Raw genomic sequence first — 20,144 nt, forward strand, 5'->3', positions numbered from 1 at the left:
GTTATGGTAAGACCCTAAAATAATATACCAAGAGTATGACCAATATACCAAAATGTTGCAAAAGGACCTACGTTCTTGTTGCAAATATTAATTGGATTTTTGAAATTATTTCGTCTTTCGAAAATATTTTGAAACCTCAATCCTTCTTTTTGTCGCAATTCTTTAAATTAGTTGTCAAATTATAAAAAAAAAAAATTCAGTAATCTAAAACAAGAATCCAAGTTTCATACAGATTGCTTTAAAACTGAGACTAGTTTCCGTAGAAAAGGACGAAAGATCTGAAATTATTATCATATTGCATTTTTTTTTTTAAATTCGAAGACATTTATTTTTATAAACAAGCTTATGAATTCCGACACAAAGGTCCTGAGCAGGAGTATATCTTTGGCACATTTTGCAAAAGATTTTATATTCTCTCAAAGTTTCCAAAGTCGTCCTGAGGGAAAATATTGATATTACAGAGTCGCAAACCTAACTGATATGAACACTTTTAAATTTAAATGCTGGTACAATGGGTATCTTGAAATATTTTATTGCAAACTTAGACTAAGCTTAAGGACCTAGGATACTGCTGACACAAGCTAAGATTAACTAATGTATCTGCTTCCAGAAGCCGCCGCAGTGGCAGTGCAGCCACTTACTAAACCACGCCTTTAGAGCCGACGTCTTGGCCACTTTGTTGGCATTATTAACGAAGACGAATCCGCAGCGGGCGCACCTCCGAATGGTGCTGGGTCGGGCGCCCAACTGGAGATTGCTCACGCCATCCTTTACCGAGCGGGCGAATACCACCTCCTCCGTTTCCATGTCCTGCAGACAAGATGGTTCCACCAGCGAGGTGAACTGCAGCTGACCCGACTTGACGGCCGCGAATCCTTGGGCACTCAGCAGTGTGGTGGGATTGAACTTTGTGGGCTGGGGAATCAGCAGTTGCTTGGACAGCAGACTGCACTCGTCTAGCAGCATTTCATCCGGCTCCGCGGGATTCTGAGCCAAGCGAGTTAGCAGACGAAACAGGATCACCAGCACATCGATGTTGTCCATCGTCTTGGTATATACGGGCAAGCACTGGGTGTTCAACAGACCCCAGATGCGGATCATAACGAGAAGCTCGCGCAGACTGCTGATGGCCACGATGTCCCGGCTGATATCGTAGCTGGGCCGCTTCCCGGACAGCTTGCTCTTCATCACTTCCTCGGGCAGGCGATGCAGCATATTGAGGGCCAGGTCGGTGACCCACTGGATCAGTTGCTGCAGACTTTGCAGCATTACCGGCTCAACAGTAAAGTCCTTGGCATCCAGGTTTAGCATCACGGTGTCTACATCCGGTATGGATTCGGCCAGTTTTATGGCCAAGTTATCAGCGGGTCCTTTGTCCTGGAAGCCCAGATCAGAGGGTCGAAGAAGACTCTTGAATGTTGTGGATATGGCGTGTAGGATAATTAGATTATCGAACTCCTGCTGCTGCACGCGGCACAGATTGGATTTGAGCGCCAGAAAGTTGGCATAGTAGTAGTGGCGCACATATGAAGGTTGCCGCGTAAAATTGTCCGTTAGCTTCTCCACAAGTGCCTCCAGATTTCCAAGATTAAGGAGCAGCACATCGCTGGCATCGCAGCCAGTGACGATGCAATACTCCAGCAGCAGCAAACCTGATCCTGCTTGCTTGAGGAGAGGTGCCTGCATGGCGTGCAATTGCGCATGGCTATCGAAGATCAGGAGCATTTGGCTGGTGGGCGTCAAGTCGCCGCTGACGAAATGTACCCCACCACTGGCGTCTGATACCTTTTCGAATTGTGTGTGATTGAGCTGCTTTAGCGAGTTGGGTTCCAACACTTGGACACTGTTGTCCTGGAGAATGGCGTACACCTGGCAGCAGTCCGGCGCGGAGACCGAAAGTCGGGTTATGCTGATGTCGGCCAATGATGCATTCAGTTGCACCTTGCCCACCTGTTCCCAGCTTTCCGATTGCACGAACTCGTTTGGCTTGCTGTTGGCCCCTCCTCCACCCTGGAGCAGTGCGTGGACACTCTGGTGCCGGCGTGTCAACGTCCATTGCTCCAGTTGGCTTCCACCACCATTCGGGCAGGCGTAGGCTATGAAGATCACCTCCTCGCTGGCCACCCGAGTCCATTTCAGGTGGCTTATCCGCCTTCCGTCAAGGGGTCCCAAGAATATGCTGGCCTGCGACTCGGACTTGATGACCAAATGCTGCTCTAGACCCAGTTCGCCCTCCAAGGAGAGGAAAATCCTGAAGCACTGCACCAACTGTTGCTGCCAGCCGCAACTGAAGGCTACACTCAGGGCTCCCGATGGACTCGGCGTCATGGTGCAGTGCTCGATGAAGCTGCGCGAGATACCGATGCTGTAGAGCGTGGGCGTCAGCTCGACTATTTCGTGGGCGGGGCCTTCTACTCCTCCTCCTCCGCCAGCGGATGTCTTTTGGAGCACGGGCAGACTGAAAGCAGCCAGAAGACCAGAGGAAGTGAGCAGCACGCAGCCCTCGCTGGGCACGCCGCCGAATCCACTGAGAGTGGGTTTCTGCTGCTCCATCCGCTCGAACTTTTCCGCGTAGTAGGTGTGATCCTTCTTTTGCGGATTGAAGATCACCCCCTTGCCGTTGTGGAAGAACTGCGCCTCGATGATGTCCTCGCTGGGGACGGTGGCGTGGAACTGCAGGTGCCACAAGTTGATGGACTGGTTCCTCGTCTGCCAAATCTCCACGCGACCGCCAACGTAGCCGAGCAGCAGTTGCTCTCCATTGGGACTCCACTGGAGCACGCTGATCATGGATTTGGAGGAGCACACCTTGTAGTACTCCCAGGGCGTCACAATGTCGCAGACGTATACATGGCTGTTGCTGGCGCCCACACCCAATCCAGCTCCTGGCAGGGATCCTTCGCCGGCATCTCCTGGGTGCATCTCCTCCCTGCTCTGCAGGGCACTGAACGCCACGATATTTCGCGCGGAGACGGAGCAGAGGACATTCTTGTGCGGGAAAACACTGTCCTTGCCGAACTCCTTGCCCTCCACTTTGTACAAAATAGTCATTTTAGCAGCGTAAACAAAAACCAAAGCGGACTATTATTGTTTTCAGGCGGCGACGCTTTCAACACTAATATTCAGTCATGTCGGAACTTTACAACACTATAGGGGATATTAATTCGTGTTCACACAGCATTTTCCAAGGTATTACTTTTAAAACTGGTTACGAAATTATTTAAATTTAAATTATTTTAGTTAAGTTAATCAATGCATAAGGTGAAAAGCAAATATATATTGTAAGTCGTATTTTAGAAAAGAAAATTTAAAACATCCCAACTAAAAAGAGATTTTATTTGTGACTTTTTTACATACAGATATCATTTTAAATGATTAAATATCCAATGATGTATATTTTAAATATTTAAGGTTCAGTGGGAATACATCATTTAGGTGTGAAGTTTTTTCTTCAGTCTGAATAATTCAGCTTAAAAGCACAGTCAACGAATGGTCACACTGGGACCTACCAATTTTTGTTTTGTTTACATCTGAACTGACTGATCTGGTTTTAATAATTAACTATTCCGATGTTTATAGTCGACTTGGTGCCGCAGGTGTTTTGATTTGTGCTCTCAAAAACTGGTGAGTAAAGTTCTCGTACACCGCGCTCATCGATCGAGTTCGACAGCCGCCAAACAAAAAGCGGCCCGCAAACCGGCTTTTTCCGCCTGTCGACACCTTGTGTTTGAAGCGAACTTACTCACAGTTTATTGAACTCTGAGGCAGCGTACATTAACTTAGGGCAATAAATACACACACGTCTTACGGACTAACTAATTATGATATCGAGTATCGCTCCCTGAGCGACTACACCAGGTTGGCGTAGCGCAGTCCCTTGACCAGACTTCCGCTGAAACTGTCCTCGTCTGTAAACCGGATTCCGTCCGCCTGGCAGGACTGCAGGCTGCATGGATACTCGGCGCCGTAGGCACCAGTGTCCCAGCGTATCTGCAGCTCGTAGGACAACTCCGGATTCAGCACGCAGGCCTCCTCGCGCCGCCAGCCGAGATGCAGATCACAGTTGTACTTGGTGCTCTGGCTCTGGACTACGTGGCTCCACACGGGCTCACTGGCCGGACCCTCGCTCTCGGCGGGCACCTCACATAGGTCCAGGCGCAGCGATTCCCGGTACTCCAGTTGCTGAACGTGACCCAAACGGTTGGGGGTCAGCCGGCTGTTCAACACCAGACCCATCAGTGAGATAAATCTGGAACACTTAAGGCGCAGACGGAAAACCGGAGACTCAGAATCCACTGTGAAGGGCCGACAGGCCTTATAGTAACAGCGCTCCACCGAAACCACAGGAGCCAGAGCTGGAGATTTCAAATCATTGACAGCCGCAGCCACGGGCCAATCGCTTGGTTCACCACCCAAATCGTGGACCACCAGATCCGCATCACTGGGACCTAGACCCAACTGCTCGCACTCCTGGCGCGTCCACTCGTAAACGTACCATATGAGCAGCTTGTGCGGCTCCTTGCAGGCCGCTATAATAGCCTTTACGCACTCCTTGGAGACGTGCACATAGTGCTCCTTCAGGTGGCTCATGTACTGTCCATTATTGACACAGCAACGCATAAAAAAGTTCATGCACACCTCCAGCAGACTGTCCAGGCCCATGCAGACACTCAGCTCCAGAGCGGGCAGGATGTTGGCAAAGCGCAGCTTGCGGGTGATGGCCATCAACGTGTCGGCGATCAGCTCCTCCAGCAGATACTTCTCTGCCGCATAGTACAGCTCAATACAGGCCACCAGTTCCAGGCCATTGTAGTCCACGACGCCCGTGTAGATGTACTCCACCAGCACCTTAAAGATGGCGGAACTAATGTCGTGGATTTCGATTTCCGGCTCTGGCTCGTTGTTTTGCATTGGACCAAAGAACATGGCCTCGAAAACAGGACTGGCGGAGCTGAGGATTAGCTTGTGACACTTCACCTGCTCTTCGCACACGTGGAACACACAGTCCGTGTACTTGGCTCCATGGAGCAGCTGGCCGTAACGCCTGCCCAGAACGCTGCCCACGCTGGCCTGCTCTTTGCGATCCACCGCCGAGATGCTCATCTGCGAAAGGGGCAGAGAAAGGTGGTTAATATTAATGAGCCATTAGAAAACCAGTTTCTAATTTGCGCGTGTCAAGAGGGCCCATTAATCATTGGAAATATAGTAGAAACTATTTCGACACGGGGAATAGAAAGCGAGACGAGTGGGATAAAGATTCAAAAGAATATGCTGACTCTCATTTGAAAGAAACAGAAACCTGTTTGTTGAAACTTTGTTTGACCGCAAACTAGAGATTAGGGCTAAAAAGGAAAGGCAAGGAAAAAGTTTTACCCAAAATATTCCTATATAGACTTAATGTTTAAGACTCAAGAAGACCTAGGAAACAAAGACATAAGTGCCATATCATTTGATATTTTATAATACAAATTTGCACACTTTCAATTCGGCTTGCCATTTCATGGTTCTTCAATATAGGGGCGTGTGCCTAAGATCCGTAAAATATTAAAAGTCCGATAACGAAATCCCCCTTGAAAATATTATCTGTAAAGTCAAGGAGGTTCGTGTACGTTAAATAAACGTGACGTAACTTGAATTGAATAATATCAATTACCCCGCATTTATTAGATTTCCTTAGTCATGGCCAATATCGCATGTTTACCGCATGCAAATATATAATAAACAGACATATAGGTATATAGGTAATCGCACACATGCCAGTCTTTTGTTTATCAATAAGCCGAAATAATACTACGGCAAGCCAGTTTGCCAGCCAGCTATTCATTTATCTATTGCCGGCTCGGGTTCTGTATTTGTTTTTTCCAGGGGGTAATTTAAAACCGGTTCTAAGTGTTTTTACAGATTTCATTTGGACAAGTGTGGATTAGGCTAAGGTGACTTTTAAGGGGGCCTTATATAGTCAGTGAGCAGCACTTGTCATTCTTATCAAGTATATAATTTATGGTTAGCTAAAACGGAGGTTACTATATGCCCCATAATATCAAATTAATGACAAACTATATAGCCCTCAATAATAACGAAATGATAAGCTTTACAATTTAAGTAAAGGGTACTTATAAAGCTATTTGTAAACAGCGGGCTCGTCTCGAAGATCGTGCTAATCACCAGATTCCTGCTTTTCTAAATCTCAAGCTGAGCTCATGCAAATATTTATCTTTTTAATGCACAGTCAGTCAATAATCTGGAAATCTGCTGCGCACATTGTTTGCTAAACTCAAATCGCGCGATTCCGTTGCGTAAAATTTACCTAACCAAGGTGGTGAAGGGTTCGCCTACGACCTTAAAACTAATTAATGGCTTTTTAGAACATTGTAAAAGTATGCGATTTAAGTGGACATTTCCAAGACGAAAACACACCTTTTGGCACTGTGACAAATTCGCTTCCAAGCAAACACACGAACGCTTCGTAACAAAAGCGATCTATATGGTAAAACTTTTGTGGTATACGAAAATTGAGTTCGGGGAAATTAAAAGTGAATTTCACGCGTCCTCACGGCGAGTCTAATTGAGTGATCGTCGCGTCGTCGCCTGAACTTGACCGATATCGCGTCTTTATGCGCCGGAGGACCCAGCTGTTGCACGATCGGAGAACTTGAACAAGAACCAGAATAACGACAACCGTCGAACGCAACGCGCCACCTTCAACTGATCTTACTTGGCATGGGGGGACGTTCTCCAAGCGATTACAGGTCTCTTCTTTTCTGGCCTCTCGCGTTCTCTCAGTTTTTCGCCGAGTTCTCAGGGCTCTTGACTCTTTTTTGGTCCGAATATATGATTCTTCTTCGGATTTGGTAGCCCGTTTCTTCCCGTTTCCTTTTATCCTGAAAAGTTCCCATATGGCGTTGCCGAATACTTTTGGCCAGTTTTAGATAGGGCTCTCGTTTCATCTCATCCATAGAGTCCCATATGTGTTTCTCTGAAACTAATCTATTGGCATTCACCACATCCAGGTAGTTGAGACCGACTAGGCCCACTTCTCGAATTCGCTGGGCGAGCAGGAAGTTGAAAAAGGCATTTGTAGAGCCCAACTTTTCCAGTTCGTGAAGCTGATAATTCCTTATGGTGCTGCTGCTAAACCTAACACGGGATTTAGTTTTAGAAGACTGAAGTTCCGGAGAAGACGTGGGTGCGGGTGCTGAGTCTTCACCAAAGCCATTGTCCACATGGTCGCCGAAGTAGGAGCACCAGAACTCAAACGTCTTCTCCCAGATCCAGTCCATTCCGGGGCACTACTAATTTTGAAGTATGAGGCAGAGCAAAGGGACTGGTATCTCCATAATGGCTGCTCTTCCCACCTTGGCGGAGATTACAAATTAAGCGACTGCCTGGCTTTTTGCTGGCAGCGATTGATGGCCAACCTTGAACCCTTTCAATCGACTCTTCTTCAGTTCAGCACGGGAAACCAAGCACACCAAAGTTATTTCTGTAGATCCTAGTCGCTCTTGTACCCTACGCACTCCGTGGGGTACATCTTCCATTCGAGTATGACGACATAAAATAACAATGTTGGCATAGTAATCTAATCAGCTTTAATCATGGTCGAATTAAATTTGCTGTTTTTAGAAAATGGTCAAAGGCGATCTAAAAACATAGGAATACAACACCATTTGCTTACGCTCTGAAAGTTTTGTATAAACTTAGGAAAACACCTGTAATCGCAGTCATAAACAAATTATAAGAATAAAATCCATTATTTTATATAACACTTTTTCGGAAAATAAATTAAAAATCCTAAGGGATATAATAGAATAATATAGTATACCTAGTTATATGTGTATATGATCAATCAATAAAATAATCAATATGATCAATTAGGGGTATCTTGAAATACATGAAATCTTTAACAAGCAAAAATCAACCCGAAAGCAATTAAAATTTTATAACAGATAAGTAGGCATTGTACAACTTTTCTCATATTCTGATGTCATGATTTTTAATCATTCTAATCATCAGCTAATAGCTGTACGACTAAGTTTGTAAGTAGATTCATATTTTTTCTTCTTAATTAATTAATAGGTTTTCACAAACTAGTTTAATAAAGAGTAAAAATGCTTCGTATAGAAATAATTACCTGAGCTGCTTTGAGTTTGGCTTTGGCATGTGGCTGGCCAAACAGGTAATGGCGCAGTGGCCACTGGAGGCTGGGCCCTCACGCACATTTCCCCCAGATACACACACATGTGTCTTCTTTTGTTGTTTGGCAAGCCCCTTTGCCATGGCCTTAACACTAACATCTTCTGCCTTTTGCCTTTGCAGCTCCCTGTGATGCACCTGCCGCCTGGACAACTGAAAGTCGTGCTCATTCTGGCCCTGCTGCAGGAGCTGCAGGTGAAGCCGCAAAGCGACCTCTTTCAGGAGCTTTTCGAGAAGGATCTGCAACTGTGTCCCGACTGCTTCTCTGGACAGCGCGAGCAGTGCGAGGAGATATTCCAGAAAATAGCAGAACCCTCGGATTGGAGCAGACTTTTGAAAGCGCTCTCCTTGCTCGTCGATCAACGGACGATTTACTTTCTAGAGCTGAAGGAGGATCATAAGGAAACCAAAGTAGTGGCAAAAAGAAAGGACATTAATGTACAGAAACATGAAGCGGAAAACGTGGTAAAGGAATTCCTTGAGCTGGAGGAGCGACCTGGTGGCTTCCATCTTTGCAGAACTTCTTTAAGTAAACCCCGATTTGTGGATTACTTGGCTCAGCGTGGCCATGCCTCCGCCAGTACCTGGTTCTACATGATGCACTATGTCAGTCCGCTGCTAATGCAGGATTTGTATTTGCTTGAATTTCCGGTGCCCCAAACCCATGCCTCCTGTGGTCTTACCCATTTTCAATCCTACGCAGGACGTACTTTAGTAGATTATGCTGAAGCGGAGGAAAATCTTCGCCTGGAGCTCTCTCGCCAGTTGCTCCAACTATCCCTTAAGCTGACCTTCGGCTTTTCGGACTTTCGCATCTACTTAACCGATTTCACGGCTGATAATTTGGCCTACGACGAAGACAGCAAGAAGGTGGTTCTTATTGATTTGGACTCCTTGGTGCTGGTGGACGCTGCCTCCACTTCTGGACAAGCACAGAAGTACGAGCCGCTGCCTGGCGAGGGATTCACCTTCGATGTTTCGGCATTCTGCTCCGGCCAGCAGCTGGATGCGAATATCTACCAGGCGTGCCTTTTGCTAAGGGATGTCCTGCTCAAGACTATAGACAACGAAAGACTTCAACTGCTCTTGGAGCAGTGCGTTGCCTGCCAAGATGACCTCTGTGATATGCGCTTTCAGCAAGCTTACGACTTGATAAAACTGCTGGACAGCTAGAATTAGAGCCAAGGATTAGAGATCCACTAGTAGTTAATCGTTTATAATCATAAAACACATCGATTACACTCAATTTAATATCTAAATGAACGTCGAACGCCGAACTTTGAAGGATTTGGGAGGGCTAGCAGCGGCAGTCTGCTATCCGGATAACTTAGGACTAGGACGGGCGTCGGTTCAGGGCTTAGATAATATCACGTGGCACACTTAGGAAGTGTATGGAATTGGACACATGGTGTGTGATGTCCGTCAGTGTCTCCTTGTGCACGCCCCCGAACAGGATCAGCTCGCCGTTGCCAGCAATGAGGCTCGAGAGGATTAACCGATCCGGAGCGCCCTTAAGCACGCCGAAGTTCTTGTATTCCACCCAGTCGAGAGCGGGCTCACTGCTGTCCAGGATGCTGGAGATGTCGCACACGAACAGGGATTGCACATTGCAGCGCAGTCGCTTAGGAGAGGGGGCGCGCAGTGGTTGTGGTTCCACTTGGGCAGCGGCGGGTGCACTGCGTCGCGAGTTCCGTATGGCGTTCATCTTCTCCTCCATGCGTCGGATGCGCTCGTTGTGATCCCGTGAGGCACTTCGCGATCGAGTGGGCACATTAAAGGCGGCCATACGAAAGGGATCCTGATGGGAAGTATTAATATTTAATAGGGCTTTTGGGAGAGCACTTTTTATTACTCACCTCGTATAGCTCATCGAAACGTTTGGGCAGCCTAGGCTCATTATCACGACACCTTAGAGCCAGGTTCCTTTGCAGCCGCTGGGCGGCATCCACATCGCCATCGGCGGGAGATGGAGGAGCGTTTGGTCGCACTGGCGGGGATGGGGGAGATGCAGCAGGAGCTGGAGCTGGCGGGGCATGGAGATCACTCAATCTTCCCGATCGTGGCTGGTAGTTGTTATTATTATTGTTTACATTGCTGTTGTGCAGGAACTGCTGGGCCTGCTGCATATGCTGGTTGAGTATTGCTCTTCGGTTGGCCAAATACTGCTCCTGGGGGCCCAGAGCAGCTGCTGCCCCTCCCACTCCAGGACGGATGTTTCCACCGCGATTCTGTCCAGGACCACCCATCCCTCCGCCCAATCGACGCTCCGGCATTGGTATTCGGTGTCCCCTAGGGGGTAGATTTTGAAGAGGGTTCGGAGGCGGCGGTCCACGACCTCCCACGACCGGGACTCTGCTCTGCTTCATCATCTGGAAGTCCTGCGGCATGTTTGGCGAAGGTCCCACAACCACAAGATAGTTGTTAACCTTGCAGCCGGGATTGCACCACATGTGGACGGCTCCGAAGCGCTTGTTGCGCACATTAAGCGATTTCCAGCACCACACGTCCCTGGTCATGTCCAGCAGCCAGGCATCTGTGTACACCCGATTGGCGCCTCCACATCCGCCCACGACCAGCAGATGGTTTCTGCCCAGTTCCACCTGGATTTGTCCGTATCGCGGACTGGGTCGCGTGTTGCCCACGAAGAGCGGCTGCCACCAGCGCTGCTCCGGAAGGTCCAGCACCCACGTATCGTTCGAGTTCACGTTGACATCGTCCTTGATCTGGTAGCCACCAAAGATGACCATCCGATCGCCGTGCACCGTGGCCGAGTGCCCAGCCATAGGTGGAGGGCAGGATAGGGAGTTGCGCAGAAGCCATCGGTTCTTGCCCAGATCGTAGTAGTGCAGCTCGTCAAACAGACACCATGGCTGGTACGGTGGATGCAGCGAGGGGTAGCGCCAGCCGCCGAAGAGCACCAGCTGATCTCGCCACGCCACCATGGATGCACTACCCTTGGGGGAGGGATAGGTCCCTGTGGCCACAGGCCGCGCCCAGCGCATGTGCGTCAAATCGAAGCGCCAGAGATCGTTGAAGGTGGTGTCCGAGGAGGAACCCCCACCAAAAACGTACATGGAGTTATCGTGCCGCACAGCCGAGTGTGCAAATCGTCCGGCGATGAAGGACAGGGGTGCTCCGGCCCCGCCATTGACCGTCTGCTGGGAGAACACCTCCCAGCGCAGTCGAAAGTCGGTAAGGCCCTTCTCCAGGTTCAACTTGGAGCGGCGCACGAGATCTGGGGAGAATTACAAGTTATTTAAAGAGTGTTATGACCTCCAATACTGATTACCCACTCTTCACAATGGCACGCCATCGCTTGCACACCAAGCTGCAGTGCTCCAGGTCGCCGTAGGGCGGCAGGTAGGTGAAGATGAACTCCAGTATCTCATCGGGAAGGACATTCAGATTCACGGCGGCCAAGGTCGCCTCGCAATTCTCATTTTCGCCGTCGACCTTGTGGCTGCACGCGTCCATCCTTTATGATGTCCTTGCTGCCTTTGCCTCCTGCCTTCCTGGCGTTCGTGGTGTCCCTCACCCTTAGATGCTGCACCACAGAGGCAGCAAATGGCAGCGAAAGATCTTGGGTCGCGTAACCGTGTACTAGGACACTCTTCTGGCCCGATCTCCTGATGATTTTTGCCTTTTTTGAGGAAACTAAAATAAATTATAAACAGTGCGATAGTATGACCGCGCGTGGAGTCACGAAAGATACTAGACTCAGAAAAACATACCAGAACAGAAAATACTACTCACATAACAAACTGTTGTTCTAACCTTTAAAGTGTTTGATTCGTTTAATAGTTTCTATTGGTTTTTAATTCATAAATATAATAATTATAACCAAGTTTACATAATCAACAAATGTATAAAATACAAAATGACTTGATGGTCATGGTCTATTGTAGAATAATTACCAAAAAATTTATGTAAAAATATTATACTGGTGGTAATTTATTACTTATTATTGATCAAGACAAACAGAAGAACATTTTTGTAGTGTAATTCTGCATTTGAAATGCATAAATTGGGGATAGTGGAAATTAGGTATTACCAGTGAAACCAAATGTTTCTCATCTTCAATGCCGGCGTTTCGTTGCGAATGGCAATCAGCTTGGTTGAATTCACGTGCAGCTTTTAATTTGTTTATTTTCTATTTACCGCCAAAATGAGTGCAACAAGTGATAAAAGAATTGTTATAAATAAACGTTTAAAGGGCCTGCCCCGCGAGGCTCTGGAAAAACTGAGCCAAACAGAGCTGATTGATAAGGTTGTCCAATTGGAGGCCTACAATTTTCAGCTGCGAAACCTTCTGCAGAAGAAATTAACCGAACAAGACAAAAATGATGAGGAATATGCTGTATTGTTTGGAAAGGAAACGGAGGACTGTGTTCCCAAAGAAACCAAGGTGTCCAGCAAGGCACAGAAGCAACGTAAGTTCGATTGGAGCAGGTAAGTGGGTGTGGTTTTAGGAGATTTAATAAACTTAATGGTTTCCATGGTCTTTTCAGTGCCCACAAGCGTCATGTTCTGCTGAAGATCACCTACTTTGGTTGGGACTATCAAGGATTTGCCTGCCAGGAGGACTCCAATGACACCATCGGTAGATGCCTTACCCATCCGGTAGTACATTTTCGCTAATTTGTATTTACCCAACAGAATCCAACTTGTTCCGCGCTCTAAGTCGCACTTGCCTCATCGAATCCCGCGCCACCTCGAACTATCATCGCTGTGGACGCACCGACAAGGAGGTGAGCGCCTTCTGCCAGGTGATCTCCATCGATCTGCGCAGCAAATATCCACCCGAAACCCAACTCGATCCCTCTGCTCTGTCCTCAGAGATCGACTATTGTGGTCTCCTAAATAGGGTGCTGCCCAAGAACATCCAGTGTGTGGCCTGGATGCCACTGCGTAGTCCAGTTTATAGCGCTCGTTTCGATTGCGTTTCGCGTAGCTATCGTTACTACTTTCCCAAGGGCGACCTGGACATTTCTGCAATGCAGGAAGCATGCGGACTCCTAGTACGCCATGCGGATTTCAGGAATTTCTGCAAAATGGACGTGCACAACGGGGTGACCAACTACATGAGAAACTTGCAATCAGCCAGGGTGCAAGCGTGTGAGGAGAATCAATCGAAGACAGGTATGTCTGGGTGTTAAAACTAGTATATCTACATCCTCACTTTTCTTATAACGTTTCCATAGGCTACGACATGTACTACCTTGAAATCCAAGCCAATGCCTTCCTCTGGCACCAGATCCGTTGCATCATGGCTGTGCTATTGCTTGTTGGTCAAAGGAAAGAGCAACCCAGCGTAATCAGTAAACTGCTCGATGTGGAGACTAATCCCTGCAAGCCTCAATACACGCCCGCCATTGGTTTGCCCTTGAACCTCTTCCGCTGTGATTTCCGGGACAAGACCACGAGGAGTGTAAATCATCCTATCGATGGGAATGTAAATGATGATGCCATGGATGTAGCCACCGAGGAAACGGAACCCTCCGGTGCTCCCGCTTATTCAGAGGAACGAGATCTGACGAACTGGATATACAGCGAAGAAAATCTGCAGAAGCTAATTGAAAACACTCAATGTGAGTGGACGCAATTCAGTGTGAAAAGCACCATGATACGAAATGTGCTCCACGAATTAGAAATCTTATTAGAGGATAACTTTAAGCCCAAAGAAAAGGTGCAGGCACAAGTAATCCTGCTGCAGGATTCCGTCAAACCGCGTCAATATCAGCCTCTCTTAGAACGCAAACGTTGTGGTATGTATATATATTCTTTATATATTAAATTAACCCTAATCAATATTGTTTACAGAGAGTTTGGAGAATCGCATAGAACATTTCGTTAAAAAGCAACGACTGATTGTCAAGGACGAAACGGAAACAGCGTGATTTATTTTAGTAAATATTCATTAAAACAAAAAATATTTTGCATTTCAGGTAAATATATTTAACTCGTATGTAAATATAACTTGTACAACGTTTCGAATCTTAGCCTAGTCTAGAATGGGTAAATAATTTAAAATTGTAACTCCATACAATTGATTATGTACTATTTGGGATTCTAGATGCTAAATAGAGTCTGTATATAAGTATAGTTCTTTCAAGGGGCTTTGTACGATTACAAAAAAGGGCTTCATTTTATTAATGAAGTTAACATTTAACTTGGTTAAACGATGCAGGCTGTCCATAATCAGGTATTATCAAAGGGAAACGTCAAATGTGGGTACTAACTAACAACCCATCGATTTAGCTTTCTGCAATCTGCAAAGCAAAAATATCAAATTAGTTTTGAATTTATAAAAGAAGTTGGCTTTGCTGCACTTACTTTCTTCTCAAGATCTTGAGCACAATGGTGCCCTCTCTAACGTTCTTAAAGAGTCCTATGGTCTCGGCATGACTCATGCCCTGCACCGAGTTGCCATTGATCTCCACTATTTCATCGCCTGTAGGGGATTTAATGTAGTGAGGATTACAAATGTACATATTTTAGCTAATAAAAAACTTACCCGCTTGCAGTGTGCCATCATCGGCTGCCTGTCCAGAGGGAAATACGGTCTTGACAAAGATTCCCATATTGCCTTTGGGCGAATCCCGTCCTCCCACTATGCTGAATCCCAAAGATTTTAGTCCAGGTCCCTTGAAGAAGGTGATGATCTTCGGAGTGCAACGACCACTGCCTGTAAATTTTTGATGGGTTTAGTTTATGCAGAGGAAATGTTTAGTGGTGGGGACTAGTTTTTCTATAATTTCATTTTGAAGTTAATAACACCAAATTTTAGTTACTAGAATTTAAAAACCTCTTATAAATGTCACTTTAGGTGCCTAAAAGTATGCAAGAACACATCTATAAGCTTGGAAGTACACTGCATTCTTTAAGATATCTAAAGTGATATTTAAAAGTGACTTAAAACCCTAGAGATTTATGTGGCGGCCCCAGAATTATTTGTAATATATTGATTTCTTCTAGTAAGCTGTTTAGTGGATTATTGGGTTACTGTTTCTCACCCTCGCTCATGGACGCTCGGATGACCTCCGCCATTTCCTCGTCGCGTATGGTTAGCTTGGCCACCGGCAACGATGGCCTGTGATGCATTAGGGCAGCGGACGGCGGGGCCAGGGAGGCGCCTGCTCCCGCCGATGTGGATGCCGAGGCTGGTGAGGATGAGGCGTTAACATAGGGATTAGGCGAGAACAATGAGACGCTCTTTGGCGAGTGCTTGATGTACAGTGATTGGTGGTGTGTCTGTTGCTGGTTTTGCTGCTGTTGCTGCTGGTTAGTGAGATCAGTGGTTGTGTTGTTGGCTGTAGAGGATGGGGTGTTAGCGACTCCCTCCCCGGTTAGACTGTTAGTCGGCGCCTGCATGAACAGACTGAGGCGCGACGAGCTTAGCCGCGAGTGGGCAAACCGGAGCGAGCGATAGTGCGAGTTGGCCAGATTGATGGAGTTCCTGGCGTAGTGGGTGCGCTGGCCAAACTGCTGGGGGCCCGACGCGGCGGCGGCGGACAGGGCGGATCCCTCGGAGCAGCGCTTCCGGGCCAGCAACTGCCACTTCTCGTCGTCCGCCAGCGAGGAGGCCACGCACACGCTCGCCGCCCGATTTGCATACACTGGCGTATAGGATTCGGTCTCGTTAGCGGGGTCATGCTCGTTATCCAACAACCGGTGGTTAGGGGAGGAGGAGCAGCTGCTGCTGCCCCCGCTGCTGGCAAAGAGTGGGGTCGGTGTTAGAGCCAAGCTGCGCTGACCTGAGGAGCTGCGCGCCCGCCTCCTGAGGAGCTCGTGCTCCGGCCCACCCACTTCCAGTGAGTGCCTGGGCGTGGAGCTCCTGCGATGCTGCATCAGCGGCATCGGAGTGGGCATGGTGCTCACACTGGCCATGGACCGTGCATCGCACTGATCCTCGCCCTGGACATCCGGCTCCTGCTGCTGGTCTTGCATGTTCTGACCCTGAATCCTCTCCTGCTGCAGCTGCAGGCTCTGCATGCTGGTCAGACTATCGGTGCTCTGGGTGCGCTGCACATAGCTTAGCCGGTGGCGCTGCGTGCTCATCCCATCGATGCGGATTTTGGTGTAGAAGTCCGTGACCGTGGTCACCTCATCGTGGGCAATCACAAGGTCGATGCAGTTGTCCACGAAGCTGCTTAGCAGGCGCTGGACCTCGGCAAAGGATTGGATGCCGCGTAGGTGCTTTCCATTCACATTGACAATCTCGTCGCCCAGGCGAAGACGGCCATCCCTAAAGGAAAGGGTTTAGTTAGACGTTGATGATTTCATCTCTTAAAAGCCGATTTCTCAATGTGTTTTAGAGCTACTGGTTGGCTATTTGTGATAAGGTTAAATGGTCGAACCTCTTGCCCACCGACAAATATAACTAAAACTTTGAGTAAACCGTTTACTTCAAACCAGTAATTTAACTCCAAGTCAAAAGTTTTCATGGTATTGAGAAATCGCCCCTTGAAAAAGGATTTCTTAAAATGATATTATTCCTACTCACTTCTGGGCCATGCCATAGGGTTCCAGTTCCACGATGAGGTACCGGTACTGCTGCTCATTGCTGTTGGTCATCACTGTCTTGGGCGACAAGACAATGCCGATGTAGTCCTCCTGGCACTTGCGCTCCAGCTTCAGTTGCCTGAATCTCCGCCGGATTGTCTCCGTTTCGTAATCGTAGTTGTAGCCTCCCAGCGAGACGGGTGCACTGCAGATGCTGCTGTTCCGCGTCGATGGAGCCGCACCCATTCCCATGCCCAGACTTAGGCCCATGCCCATGCCCACGCCCTCCGACGAGCTGAGGGAGATGAGCGAGTTGCGCTTGAGGGTGCCCGAGGCAATAGATTCGGTATCTCCGCCGGAGATGCTCAGATTATTGCCCAGCCGGGCTCCCGTCGCACCCCCATCGCTGTCGTAGCCGGACTCGTTTGAACTCAGACAACTACTTAATCTTTGGTAAAGTGGTTCCCAGTCCTTGGAGGTGATGCTGTCGTTGCGTGACACATTGCTCAGCATCGCCTGTTCGGGGGATCGGCGCTGTGGTAGGGGCGATGAGGCCTGCTCCTGCTCGAGGAGATCCCGCTGATGCTGCTGGTGCTGGTGCAGCTCCCGCTGCCGTTGAATCTGTTGCTTCAGGTGACCTGGTCCGTTGCCGTGGTTTTCCTCGGGCAGCACGGAGAGACGGGATCGCAGGAAGGCGTAAGGAAAAGCACCACGTCGCGAGGGATCGTGCTGGCCACTGGGTGCAGTTCCTCCTCCGCCTCCTCCTGCACCACCAGATGCTGCACCACTGGGAGGAGATGCCAAGCTGCCTGCACCACTGCCACTACTTGTGCTGGCCGTCAGACAACTGCTCACCTTGGCTATATCATCGCAGCTACTGGACTTTATGCTGGCAATGCGGGGCAGTCGCTGCTGCTCCCGCTGGAGATTCAGACCCTCGGTGGGATCGTCGCACTTGACGTAGGAGCAGCTGGACAGCTGGCTGGTGGAACTGCTCCTATACAGCGTGGTGGCCGCCGGTGTGGCCTGCTGGGCCGCCTCCGAGGCCTTGAGGAGATTGTGGGAGCGATGGTTCAGCATGCCGGTGGAGCCGATCCGATGGAAGAAGTTCTTCAGCGCCTTCTGTGGGCGGGCGGTCGCCTGGAACTGATGCGTGGGCGTGGACTGAGCACTCTGGCTCTGGCCAGTGCCCACATCCTGCACCAACTGCTGCTGCTGCTGCTGCTGCTGGTGACGCTGCTTGATGGTCTCAATGGGGCCCGACTTGCACTTCTTGAGGGTGCTGGTCGTCGATCCGGAGCTGCTGGGTGAGGGCGAGGCCTTCGCCGAACTGGACGCGTTGGCTCCACCGGATCCACTCTTGTGGTGCGTTGGCGAGTGGAACAGACTCCTCAGGTCCGAGTGCGATTTGTGGGCGGCGGCGGGCGAGTCGCTGCGCTTCAGCAGATCCAGTTTGCGACTCATGCGCTTGCCCCAGGTGAAAACTGCAGGAGGAGAAACAAGGAGAGAGCAGGATAGAGGATTTGCAATCAGAAAGCGATTTCTAACTTAATTATAACACTTCAATAAATCTCAACGCCTCGCCGCAAGTCGGCGCATTCGCCTTGACAGATGAAAAATGTCCAGGGTTCCGTTCCACATGGACTTGATCTTGGACATGGCCAATGACAATCTACCACTCCAGCTGCACTGTGGTCAGCCGGCTTGCCACGTGCTGGTGAAAAGGCATCTGATTTCAAGGCATCTGCGGTTGGAGTTCCCCCACATAAAGTCACAAAGAAGGGGTCGGCCTTAAAGATCTTTCGACCTTAACTGACGTTGAAGTCTTTTGACAAGGAAAAATGCCAGCGGCTTTCTTCAGAGTTGAGGGATAGGATGTTTCCATATATGTTTTATAGAAAATAACCAACAATTTGGTGAACTAAATTATACTAACTTTCTAATTTGCATTTTTTTAAAGCTCTTAAGTTAGGTGTACCTTTAGTAACTTAACTTTCCACCTTTTCTTGATAACGTATTTAATTGATTCCCCTTTAATTCCCATTTGAACCTACATCCCACACACCCACAGCAGTATATTAATAGAACTGCGCTAAATACACAGAAAATAACCACATAGATAAGACAGGAAGATATGTATGCATATTCTATTGATCTCCAGCATTAGCAGCCCATCTCCTGGTCATCGAACGATCGTAATTCTGCACAGTTATTGAGCAATAAACACACCTCGATTGCTAATAGAGCATAACCAATCATTAAATGGACTCGTATTGCCCATCGCCCAGCGGATATCTAATACCATCGTAAAATATTTTAACGATTGGGCCTTAATAGCAATTGCAAACACTTAAAAGTGCAAAGAGACTGGGCGCTAGAATGCTCCTCTTCGAATCTGGTTAATAAACAAATTTATGCGCTTGTTCCATATTTATCGCCCGAAGATGAGGTGCCGAGCCAGCGGGACGGGGTCGGGGCATTTACGAACAATTAGCATAAAACATGCACAGCAAAAGATTCGAGGGATCAAGAAGGCATCGCATTGCCATTGACTTCAAAGCCCATTATACGGCTCCGCCAATAAAATTTCCAAAACTATTTCCATCAAATCGAAGTGGCGGAGTGAGACCCAAAAACCGTGACCAGTGATGCGAGCCAGTGACTCAGGTCACTGACTAACCCACTTACTTGCTTGCACTGGGAAAAATGGATTTTAGAACTAGAAGATGATCTTCATATCCAAAGAAGGTGATTCTCGGTGTAGAACATATTATCATTAAGCCTAAAAATATATCGTTTTGAAATCTAGCTAATGTGTAACATATGTTAAAAGTATTTTTTTTAAAAGATGATTCTTAGATTCAAGAACTTTTTAAATATTTGTGAGCTATGTCTTTTCAAATTATTTAATTCATATGTATGTTTAAAGTTAGGATTCTCCAGTTATGTTTTCGTTTTTTAAGCTTGTAATATAGAAAGTCTAGAGGATATGTAAAATATTTTTTTTAATGGAAAGGGGTACACATAAATGTGTAATCCGAGGTTTTATCTATAACTTTATAAAGGAACGGTTTTTGGTGGAACTCCTTTAGTAGGTTTCATTCTTCTTGCTGCTGAGTCACTGCATCCACCAGTGATCCGGGATATGTGATCACTGGGGTTACTCTGAGCCACCTCTGGCTTTATCCAGCTTCTTTCGCTGACTCGTGCCAAAGTTGTTTAATAGCCGCAGCCCAGCCGCGGGCTTTGGTCCGTTCAAATTGCCCTGGCTCAGGCCATGTGTGGGCGCAGATGCTTGGAAGCCGGGATGCGGATGAGGATGAGGATGAGGATGATGACTACGATGATGATGATGAGGAGGCGTTTGAGGGGTGGCCAGATCCAGAGCCAATGCAGGTTGACAGCCGCTCCAAACGGCGAAACTCCACCCAAGGCCTGACCGAGTTCGC

At 48.0% G+C, this 20,144-nt stretch overlaps 7 protein-coding genes across 12 annotated transcripts in view; 2 read left to right on the forward strand and 5 right to left on the reverse strand.

Annotated features, from left to right (window-relative positions):
* Window positions 1-512: 512 nt before the first annotated feature.
* MED16 (mediator complex subunit 16) lies at window positions 513-3,125 on the reverse strand. The gene has a single exon (XM_017072168.4). It carries the CDS (start codon window positions 3,049-3,051, stop codon window positions 592-594), a length of 2,460 nt encoding a protein of 819 aa, XP_016927657.2. The 5' UTR covers window positions 3,052-3,125; the 3' UTR covers window positions 513-591.
* Window positions 3,126-3,427: 302 nt separating this feature from the next.
* LOC108009691 (uncharacterized) lies at window positions 3,428-9,456 on the forward strand. 2 transcript variants are annotated; one of them, XM_017074238.4, is made up of 2 exons: window positions 3,428-3,624; window positions 8,318-9,456. In XM_017074238.4, the coding sequence occupies exon 2, from the start codon at window positions 8,326-8,328 to the stop codon at window positions 9,364-9,366; it is 1,041 nt and encodes a 346-aa protein (XP_016929727.2). In that variant the 5' UTR covers window positions 3,428-3,624; window positions 8,318-8,325; the 3' UTR covers window positions 9,367-9,456. The 2 variants fall into 2 exon arrangements, with proteins under 2 accessions (XP_016929727.2, XP_070850729.1); XM_070994628.1 differs by lacking the exon at window positions 3,428-3,624 and adding an exon at window positions 6,613-6,749 and having other exon boundaries at window positions 8,317-9,456.
* Window positions 3,722-6,685, reverse strand: LOC108009690 (uncharacterized). Its single transcript, XM_017074237.4, has 2 exons — window positions 6,418-6,685; window positions 3,722-5,103 (listed from the first exon to the last, which is right to left on the reverse strand). The coding sequence occupies exon 2, from the start codon at window positions 5,101-5,103 to the stop codon at window positions 3,850-3,852; it is 1,254 nt and encodes a 417-aa protein (XP_016929726.2). The 5' UTR covers window positions 6,418-6,685; the 3' UTR covers window positions 3,722-3,849.
* Window positions 6,780-7,380, reverse strand: LOC108009692 (uncharacterized). Its single transcript, XM_017074241.4, has one exon. It carries the CDS (start codon window positions 7,278-7,280, stop codon window positions 6,780-6,782), a length of 501 nt encoding a protein of 166 aa, XP_016929730.2. The 5' UTR covers window positions 7,281-7,380.
* Fbxo42 (F-box protein 42) lies at window positions 9,382-11,894 on the reverse strand. The gene is made up of 3 exons (XM_017074236.4): window positions 11,487-11,894; window positions 10,050-11,428; window positions 9,382-9,991 (listed from the first exon to the last, which is right to left on the reverse strand). The coding sequence occupies exons 1-3, from the start codon at window positions 11,665-11,667 to the stop codon at window positions 9,551-9,553; spliced, it is 2,001 nt and encodes a 666-aa protein (XP_016929725.2). The 5' UTR covers window positions 11,668-11,894; the 3' UTR covers window positions 9,382-9,550.
* A 390-nt stretch (window positions 11,895-12,284) lies between these two features.
* On the forward strand, window positions 12,285-14,169 carry LOC108009608 (tRNA pseudouridine(38/39) synthase). 2 transcript variants are annotated; one of them, XM_017074094.4, is made up of 5 exons: window positions 12,285-12,642; window positions 12,702-12,793; window positions 12,850-13,332; window positions 13,395-13,958; window positions 14,014-14,169. In XM_017074094.4, exons 1-5 carry the CDS (start codon window positions 12,359-12,361, stop codon window positions 14,088-14,090), a joined length of 1,500 nt encoding a protein of 499 aa, XP_016929583.2. In that variant the 5' UTR covers window positions 12,285-12,358; the 3' UTR covers window positions 14,091-14,169. The 2 variants fall into 2 exon arrangements, with proteins under 2 accessions (XP_016929583.2, XP_065719287.2); XM_065863215.2 differs by having other exon boundaries at window positions 12,464-12,623.
* Window positions 14,126-20,144, reverse strand: part of a (arc) — a 46,131-nt gene continuing 40,112 nt past the window's right edge. For 3 of the 4 annotated variants that reach the window (XM_017074091.4, XM_017074090.3, XM_017074092.3), the window contains exons 6-10: window positions 16,697-18,179; window positions 15,207-16,438; window positions 14,708-14,878; window positions 14,527-14,644; window positions 14,126-14,462 (exon numbers count right to left, since the gene is read on the reverse strand). In XM_017074091.4, the coding sequence (XP_016929580.2) occupies window positions 14,432-14,462; window positions 14,527-14,644; window positions 14,708-14,878; window positions 15,207-16,438; window positions 16,697-18,179 (3,035 nt within the window). In that variant the 3' untranslated portion in view covers window positions 14,126-14,431. The remainder of the gene's footprint in view (window positions 14,463-14,526; window positions 14,645-14,707; window positions 14,879-15,206; window positions 16,439-16,696; window positions 18,180-20,144) is intronic. The other variant, XM_065863214.2, reaches the window with a different exon arrangement.

Source organism: Drosophila suzukii, chromosome 2R (genome assembly GCF_043229965.1).
Source record: "Drosophila suzukii chromosome 2R, CBGP_Dsuzu_IsoJpt1.0, whole genome shotgun sequence".
Taxonomy (NCBI): domain Eukaryota; kingdom Metazoa; phylum Arthropoda; class Insecta; order Diptera; family Drosophilidae; genus Drosophila; species Drosophila suzukii.

Coding starts and splice junctions, on each gene's coding strand:
- LOC108009690 (XM_017074237.4), bottom strand. CDS start 5,103: ATGAGCATCTCGGCGGTGGATCGCAAAGAGCAGGCCAGCGTGGGCAGC.
- MED16 (XM_017072168.4), bottom strand. CDS start 3,051: ATGACTATTTTGTACAAAGTGGAGGGCAAGGAGTTCGGCAAGGACAGT.
- LOC108009608 (XM_017074094.4), top strand. CDS start 12,359: ATGAGTGCAACAAGTGATAAAAGAATTGTTATAAATAAACGTTTAAAG. Junction 12,794..12,849: donor GGACTCCAATGACACCATCG/GTAGATGCCTTA, acceptor TTTACCCAACAG/AATCCAACTTGTTCCGCGCT. Junction 13,959..14,013: donor CTTAGAACGCAAACGTTGTG/GTATGTATATAT, acceptor TATTGTTTACAG/AGAGTTTGGAGAATCGCATA.
- LOC108009692 (XM_017074241.4), bottom strand. CDS start 7,280: ATGGACTGGATCTGGGAGAAGACGTTTGAGTTCTGGTGCTCCTACTTC.
- LOC108009691 (XM_017074238.4), top strand. CDS start 8,326: ATGCACCTGCCGCCTGGACAACTGAAAGTCGTGCTCATTCTGGCCCTG.
- Fbxo42 (XM_017074236.4), bottom strand. CDS start 11,667: ATGGACGCGTGCAGCCACAAGGTCGACGGCGAAAATGAGAATTGCGAG. Junction 11,429..11,486: donor ATGGCGTGCCATTGTGAAGA/GTGGGTAATCAG, acceptor AATTCTCCCCAG/ATCTCGTGCGCCGCTCCAAG. Junction 9,992..10,049: donor GTTTCGATGAGCTATACGAG/GTGAGTAATAAA, acceptor ACTTCCCATCAG/GATCCCTTTCGTATGGCCGC.